Genomic DNA, 8,881 nt, shown 5'->3' on the forward strand with positions numbered 1-8,881 from the left:
TCTATGTTATCAGAACCTCTTTAGCATGGCTAGCCCTGCAACTATAAGTGCCACCGGGCAGATTTGAATCTGGGACCTCTGAAGCAGAATATAGGAACCTCTACCCTCTGAGCTAAAAGCCAGCTAGCTCCCAGCCCATGCTGTAGAGGTCTCTTGGTCTTAACTGTTGCTGTGGTCTAGTTACCACTTGCATTGCTCAGTAACCACACAAGGTGTGTGGGTTACACAACCATGCGATTCCCTTAGATCTGGGGAGATATCTCGATACAACACCACCGCCTCCAGTGTATCCATGCTGAAATTCAGTCTCTGTTCTCCAGGCTCCTACTGCAAGTAGCACAGAACATATGACACATACTGTCACTGGTGGCCAACTGGAGGCCATTATAGCCCACCACAGAGCAGACTGTTTCCTGCAGCAGAAGAAATGATATAGCCCAGAATATTAACATCTAAACTTGAAAGGCAAAGAATGAAAATTAAGAATATGCACTGGGATTTCCTATTCTGATAATACAAAGTCAATAAGCTAAAATACAAAGGACACTTATACAACTGTATATCATAGGCCTAATCTTGCAACCTTTAACTCTCATGAATAGTGTAGTCTTGGTTCGCACTCAAAGTGTTAACATATAAATGACAGAAAACACAGTATAAATACATACATAAGTCTAAGCAAAGATCATAGAAATAAAAAGTAGTAGTACATTTCACTGCTCAATGAGATTGTACCTCATTCCCCTTCTTTTTCCGCATAGTATATTTATGTTTTTTGAGACCGAGTCCTTATAATCTCTTAAGTGTCTAGACCATATTTTGTTTCAAATAATGAAAAATAATAATAAACCCATTGTATATATAATTTTGAAATCTTTACACTCACTGACTTCAATGAGAGTTTTGTCTGAATAAATAAATACTGCAGAGTTTGGCCCAAACTTCTGTGAGCAGAGGTTGCAGGATCAGGCCCTATGTCTATAACTTGTAGCCAAAGAATATCACACATCCATTGTGTGTTGTGACTGTGTACTGGTAATCACTCATTCAGCATTCATTTAAAATGATACAAGAGGTCTCTGATACTGCCAAATAAGGAATTGTCTAGGCAATATCTACATTTGTAGAACTCACACTATGGACAACAGTTGGAATTTTCATTTTCCTGATGTATACACAAAGAAGGTGCTGCACTACATATTTAACAATGACACTGATGTTATGAGTTTCTAAATACCGCAAAATTATGCAACTGTCATATAATTCAATATAGTTAGATACAATTTCATAAAAGAACAAAAGTACGATGTTGCTGAGACCTACAGGGCGAGCCAGATTTGGATGTAGATCTGAAAGCGCAACAAAATTCTGTGCTGAAATGGAGTATGCCATTCTTTATCTGTAATTGAAAAAAACTAATTTAGATCTAAAAATCAAAACATCACTTTGAGCTATTCATACCGAGATTCTTAACAGAAGTAATTTAAAGAAATTTATTTTGACAAAGAAGTTTGATAAGCTGGGTTCCATAGGTTTTAAATGCATTTCAGGAATTGTGAACAGTTTTCTTATTGTTCATGTTGGTATATACAGACATTACTAATTTCATTTTCTAACCATATTTCCCCTCAATATTTTGGAGTTTATTTTTGTACTGAATGACTCTCTCTTAGGCCCTAAACTTGCACATATCCACCCTACTTTTCCTATATGGGTAGGCCCATTGAACTTGGGACAGCTTGCATACACAAAGTTACGCAGTTGCATAAAGTGTTTCTAGAGCTGTGGCTAGGGTTGCCAGATGGTTTAACCAAAAATACCAAACACCTCCCCCCCCCAAAAAAAAACAAAAAAAAACCACCGGGGAAAAAATTCTGCGGAGAAAAAAAAACAGGGGGAGACCAAAGTTGTTGAGGGGAAAAAAAAGGACCCCGAGAGTTATTAAGCAAAAAAAACAAAAAACAAACAAACAAACAAAAAAATAGCATGGCCCCTTTAAGACATGCCATTGAGGCTTTTTTTGGCTTTAACAGGCTGCCAGCAGCCATCTTGTTTTCCTTCCCGAGCCAGAAGACAGCTCCCTTGAGGAGCCAGGTGTGGGGAGGGGGGGGGGGGGGTTGCTGAGTGTGTGTAGAGTTGCCAGGTGTCCAGTATTTTTGCCTCCTGGCAGGGAAGAAAATCAGAAAATATCGGACATTTTAGGTGTCCAGTATTTTCTGAAATTTTTTTTACCGGACAGGAGGCAAAAATACTGGACTGTATGGGTCAATGCCGGACACCTGGCAACCCTAATCACGGCCTTAATTTTAATTTATAAATAAAAACATAATATTGAAAAAAAATAATAGCCCTGTTTTCTCATACTTATTCTTCAGCAGCATGTCTATGTCTGGTGCTATGAAAAATAGTTTCTAAGAGATGTTTCGTGCCAGAACACACTCTTTTCTCACCTTCAATTTGCTTATTTGCTAGACTTTTCTCATTATATTCAAGATGCAAATTTTGATTGTAAAGGGCCCCTTCCTGTGAAATACTGAGTACCCAAGACTCCCACTTATGTCAGTGTTGGGCCATAAATGCTTTGTTAGTCTTCCTAAATGCCTTTTGTAATTTCAGTGTTTCAGTTCTACGGCTGCTCCCTGAAACATTTATTGATACTCTGCAATGAGGTATCAGATTCTCCCTTTTATAAAAGGTGCCATCAAGATGTCTAATACATAATAAGACTAGGGATGTAAACCAGTAGTCGAGTGTATGATTAACCAATAAGCCTAGGCTTATTGGAAAATCTTCTTGACTATTCGCATTTCCCCCCACCTCGCTGCCTCTGTATCAGAGACAGCGAAAGGGACAGAGCAGGAACTGGTCCCGAAGGGAGCTGGCTTAAAAGCCGGTTCCCCCCAGCACCAGGTCTGCGGTGCTGCCTGCCCCCTAACCCCCCAGTGTTGCCTCTATCAGAGGCAGCAGTGCGGGGGGGGGGGGGCGCAAGGGAGCAGGTTCTGCCCGCGGTGGGCCCAGGCTTGCCATGGAGAGAGGCTACCTGGGGGGAACCTGGACCCCTCCCCCATCGAGAGGTGCTGTTGCTACCCGCATTGGTGCCACTTTTTCAGAGGTAGCAGTGTGGGGTGGCAGGCAGCCGGTCTGCGCAGGGAAGCTGGTTTTTAAACTGGCTCCCCTCACAGACTGGCTCCCACCTGGCAACCTATGGTGCTGCCGCCTCTGATGCTGGGTGCTGGCCACAACCCCAGGGACTACTGAATAGTTGAATAACTAATAGGAATTAATGCGGTTACTCGCCAATTTAACTAACTGATATCTAACATCCCTAAATAAGACATATCATAAGTAAAAATAATTGAATAACTGTCAGCCTTTGTCAGAAGACCGACCTGTAAAGACCGAAGACATCTTTCTTCCAACTCACAACACATGATACGTTGTAAGAGTTTGTAGTTGTTTTATTCTGCACCAACACCCTTATATCTTTTGTTATCATTTAAAATCTCTCACTTTCCTTTCTTCAAATATTATATATTTATATAATATATAAATAGCTTTGATAGCTCATATGAGTTTATAAAAACATTTTGTTTGCTAATAAAGGTAAGACGGGCTGCAGAGGGAATTTTGCCTATTCTTTCGTGGAAGGCCTTTTTCATAATCTAATTAATCTTACTTTCAGGATGTCAGACACTAGACTCTTGCTTTTGTTAATTATAGAACATTAGTTAAGACTTCCAGAGCTCCTTGAAATGAGCAGTCAGTTTTTGTCTCCAAAAGGAAATAAAATTTCCCAAGGCAACTACTAAATATCATCATGACATAACATGAAAATGAACATGAAAAATAGCAGAGGGAGATAAATACTTCCTATGTAGAAGTTGGAAACATCCAGCACACATTTAAGGAATTTTAGGATTCTCAGATTATGGTTTAAAGAATTTTCAAGATCTTAATTTTCTGATTATGATTTCTTATGAGAATCACAACAGAAACCTATAGTGATTCCAGCTATCTCCAGAGTCTCTATATACAGTATTCTCAAAAATTACTATAGGAGACTCTAGTTTAGTAAGAGCAGGGTCAGTGCTAAAAGATTTCACAACTACCGTATTTTCCGGAGTATAAGGCGACTGGGCGTATAAGACGACCCCCTAATTTTCTAGTTAAAAGATAGGTTTTCGTCTTATACTCGCCGTATAAGACTACCACCCCCCCCTTAAGAGGCCAACCGGCAGCGCCCCAGCGCCCCTCCGCCTCCCGGCTTTGTTCCCGGTGTCCCTGGTCTGCTGGAGATGGTCCCCAGCAGACCAGGGGCACCGGGAGCAAAGCCGAAGCGGCAGCGGGGTGCCGCGCATCTGAGGCTTTGCTCTGGCAAAGCCTCAGAGGCGCGGGACCCCGCCACGGCTGCAGCTTTGCTCCCGGTGTCCCTGGTCTGCTGGAGACGGTCCCCAGCAGACCAGAGGCACCGGGAGCAAAGCCGCAGCAGCGGCGGGGTCCCACGCCTCTGAGGCTTTGCTCTGACAAAGGCGCGCCTGGGCTGCCCCGCTGCCCGAGCCCCTCCGTGGCTTTGCGAAGCCTCGGGGGAAGCCGGCAGCAGGGCATCCCAGGCGCACCTGGGCTGCCCCGCTGCCGGAGCCCCTCCGCAGCTTTGCTCCGCGTCTTCCTGGTCTGCAGACCAGGGAGACGCGGAGCAGCTTTTCTCGCCCCGGAGTACACGGGCGGCGGGACCGCAAGGTCCTACCGTCTGTGTCCTCCAGGGCAAGAAAAGCCCCGGCGTATAAGACGACCTCCGATTTTTGGGGGATGTTTTTTAGCATAAAAAGTCGTCTTATACACCGGAAAATACGGTATGTGGTTTACAATCACATCTTTCTTCAAACACCAGAACATCTTACTTATACTTTCTTACCTTTTTAGTGACTCATCAAAAGGTAGAACTTTTCATATGTTGATCCTATAAAATAAAGTTTTATAAAAATAAAAATAAATCAGTGCTTAGATATTGCAATGATTTGACAAAGATGTACAGAAATAAATATACAGAAAAAAGATTAAAAAAAATAATTCTTACAAAATATCCACTCCTCTCTCACAGAATTTTACATCCCAAATTATCTCAGGCAAGTCTCTAATTCCACTGAAATAGAAGTTTATATTTAACATAATTATCTACCACTTGGAGCTTTTGATGTACTGAAAGATTAATGTCACCAACTACCAAATCTATAATACAGCACTGTAAGTAATATTCAAATTGGCTGCCCTATGATGTGTATACCCATGAGGCTACTGCAGAAGTCCAGGAAAAGTAAATTAATGGTACTTCTCATCCTTAAGGTTTCCCTTTTCCTCTTTGACATACATACAGCAATTCTATTGGATCTCGTTTTTTAAAAAGATGGATCATAAATTCATCAGATTATCCTAACACAACATCCATTTATTCCACCATCTTGTATTCCATATATATATAAACCATAAACTAACAGAATACTTTATAATAAACTTGGCTTGACAATTACAATTGAATCAAAACTTGTAATCTCCCATTGTATGTTGGGGTTTTTTTTTTTTTAATTATTACTTTGGGACAGTTTCTTGGCCATTTTAAATAAGGCATTCCTAGATCCCATAACAATATCCTGGAAATTCTCTTCTGTTTATAAACTTTAGTCTATAAACCATGATTAAGTGAGTATCACAATATCCTGAATACTAGGACTAACAACTAACTAACAACATATTATTTAACACAAGCAGTAAATGCTCATCTACATGAAACGAGATTCCTTCAGAGTGACTTCACAAATCATACAGCTTACAAAAAGAAGTCAAGGGGAATTGAAGGTACTCAGGAACTGCTCATCTCCTTCCAGGATCAAGCCATTACTGAAGAGGGAGTAAAGGACATTTTTCCAAACAGGATGATATAGTTATACTGGAAAAACTAAGCAGAAATCTTTGGTGGGTCAGAATATCAACCTATCTCATTAAGGCATTTTATACCACACTATTCTATACATATGTTTATAAAGTGGCATTCGCGTCTCATTAGCCATAAGTTGTCCTTTACATATTTTATTATATTGATATAACTTTGCTGCAATATGGGAGTGGGTTGTTTTGTTTGGTTGTTGCACTTGTTAGAGCAGTTAAGACACTGCAGTCTTGGCATGACTGCTATATGGTTCTGATCCTACACTGTTCCAGATAGGTTGCAGAAGGATAGCCGTGTTAGTCTGTATCTTAAAAAAAACAAAAACAATAAAAAACAAGAAGTCCAGTGGCACCTTAGAGACTAACAGCCCTAGTTTCTAAGGCGCCAAGGGACTTTTTTTGTTGTTGTTCCAGATAGGTGATGAGCATGGCATAAGAACCTAACTATCTGAGCTCCTTCCAGTAGCATGTTAACAAAGCAACATGACTACATGTTGTTTGTCCTCTCATTTTCTTCCATGACGGAGAAGCGATTGTAACTTGTTTCAGTTGTGTTTTAAAATTGTTTAGTTGTTTTTGTGTATATATACAAATAGCCTACATGCCACCTTTACTCAAACCCAGGTGCCAATGAAGTCAATGGGGACTTTGCAGGAATCTGGGGAGGTAAGTGATTATTGTTAGAATCCTGCAAATACATGGACCATTATTGCAGCTTGGATGCAAATACAAATTTTGTATCCCCGCAGGGATCTCATTTTTGTCACTCATCCAACACTTCACAGACACCACCAGGAGCAACAATCTCTGGCATAGAGGACTTGCTCAGCTGGTCCCAACACAACAGGAAGCTCCGTCTACAAATTCACACTATCTTGCACTGGCTACTCTTGGGTGGGGAGAGGGTACCAGAGCAGGGTTGGGCAAGATGCAGTCTGAGGTGGCGGATCTGCCCCACCTAACACTTTGATCTGGCTCACAGATTACATCTGGCCACTTTCTATTCATATCCTACTGCCTATGATCCCGAATTTCCAGGCAGTGACTCAGGCAGAAGGATCCTATTTAAATGGCTCCCCGGAGGGGCCGGAGCCCTTTAAATAGCCCCAGCAACCCCAGGCGGCTGCCAGGCAACACAGTAACAGCGGAAACAGGAGCCCTTTGCCCTGTTTTTAATTCAAAGCCTCCCCTCCCCCCCCCAACAACTCTGGGGGGGAGGCTAATCCCCAGACCCCAGCCTTCTGCTTCGGGCCCCACCCCTTTCTGGGGGTGGAGCCCGCCAGCAACCACTTACCAAAATTCATTGTGCCCCCCCTCCCCTGGTGAAACCCCTCCCCCCCCACACACACCAAAGGGCTGGACCAGCAGAAGGGAACATGGGGGGGAACAATGGGGTGAAACAAGGCAACCCCAGGGTGAGGTGAGGGGGTCCCCGAGGCACCAGTTGCATTCACTGCCCCCCCCCACAGGCTGGGATCCTGGGGGGGGGGCTGAGGTAAAGAATCCCCCCCAGGGCCGGAGGGACCAGGCCTCAGGGAGGTGGGGCCCCAGGGGCTGAGAAATGGAGGGTCTGTGGGAGGGGGGGGCAGGGGAGCGGGGCCCCAGAACTGGGGCCCCCCAAGTCTCCCCCCGCGGGGAGGGGCCCGGGAGGGTTACAGAGGGAAGGGAGGAAAATCTCCACGAGCCTGGGGGTCCCGGGGGGGGGGGAGGGAGCCCGCTCGGCGCCCCTCACCCGCCGCCTCACGCCCCTTTCCCTCGCGCGCCGCAGCCTGGGCGGGAGGGAAAAAAAGGCGCCAACCTGCAGCGCGCGTGCGCAGCCTCCACGTTCGCTGGAGGGGGCGCCAGTCTGCAGCGCGCATGCGCGGCCTCCACCACCTCCCGAGCGCTGCCGCGGACAAGTCGTCACCCGGGAGCTGGCTGCGGCGGCACGTGACTGTGTCTCCCAAGCCCAGAGCCACGTGCCAAGCGCAGGTGCGAGGCGGGGCCTGGCTCTAAGCACGTGCCCCGGGCTTGGCCCCAGGGGCGGAGTGCGGCGCGTGCTACATCCCCCTGTGGCGGGAATACTCCTGTGCTTATCCCTCAGCACGTGCTTCATGCTTTGCAGAAGCGCGATTCGTGCGTGGGTGACAAGCCAGAAGTTACCTGCTCATAGCATCCTAGGGCTGGAAGAGAGCTCGGGAGGAGCCCAAAGCAAAAAAAAAAAAAAAATCCTAATACTGGAAAAAAAATTTGTCCCAGGAGATTGCATGCGTCCTGTTCAAAAGGAGCGAGTCTCACTTTCCTCCAGAAAGATCATTTGTTTTCCCTAAGCAAATATGCCCGCTCTTTCTTGGAGTTATTTTTAACAAGTATTTGCATATCGTTATAGCTGCACTTTACATTTGCTGCAGGCAGATTGTTCTGTCACCTCCCAAAAGCCCTTTCTTCATGGGGCCAGGATTTTTTCTGGCGGTATTGTAGCTTAAGTATATAAGGCAATAATATTGTCTTCGGCTATAATAAAATTATGCCTATAAATGACTTCTACAAAAGCAAATTATCAACATATTAAGGAATATAATTCGTGTTTTTGTCAGCAGCTTGTTTTGGTGTGTTTTTCATTTAAATAAATGAATATTTGAATAAAGCTACATTTCAGTGTATACTAGCACAGTCAGTCTCAACACATCACCATGCCTACTTGTTCCATGAAAATCATCCTGCTTCACCGCACATTACATTTGTTTCCGGAGATCAGCTTTACAGAGAGGGACCATACTGTCTCCATAATGAAGTCAACATTTCTGATGTGCAAAGAAATGGTTTCTGCTTTTTCTGGCAACAATGCTGTGAAATAGTTTTTTTCTTCTTAACAATAGCATTGACTTGTCAATACAGCCTGGATGAATATGAACAGAAAAAAGGGTAACACATGTCTGCTTCTTGCCACTTGATAAAGAAG

General features: G+C 44.1%; 1 protein-coding gene across 3 annotated transcripts in view; it reads right to left on the reverse strand.

The window, feature by feature from the left end:
• Positions 1 to 7,839, reverse strand: part of MEIOB (meiosis specific with OB-fold) — a 36,701-nt gene extending 28,862 nt beyond the window's left edge. The window contains exons 1-4 of one of the 3 annotated variants that reach the window (XM_075899823.1): positions 7,673 to 7,711; positions 5,075 to 5,140; positions 4,913 to 4,957; positions 1,324 to 1,399 (exon numbers count right to left, since the gene is read on the reverse strand). In XM_075899823.1, the coding sequence (XP_075755938.1) occupies positions 1,324 to 1,392 (69 nt within the window). In that variant the 5' untranslated portion in view covers positions 1,393 to 1,399; positions 4,913 to 4,957; positions 5,075 to 5,140; positions 7,673 to 7,711. The other 2 variants (XM_075899825.1, XM_075899824.1) reach the window with 2 other exon arrangements.
• Between the last annotated feature and the right edge of the window lie 1,042 nt (positions 7,840 to 8,881).

Source organism: Pelodiscus sinensis, chromosome 16 (assembly GCF_049634645.1).
Source record: "Pelodiscus sinensis isolate JC-2024 chromosome 16, ASM4963464v1, whole genome shotgun sequence".
In the NCBI taxonomy this organism is placed as follows: domain Eukaryota; kingdom Metazoa; phylum Chordata; order Testudines; family Trionychidae; genus Pelodiscus; species Pelodiscus sinensis.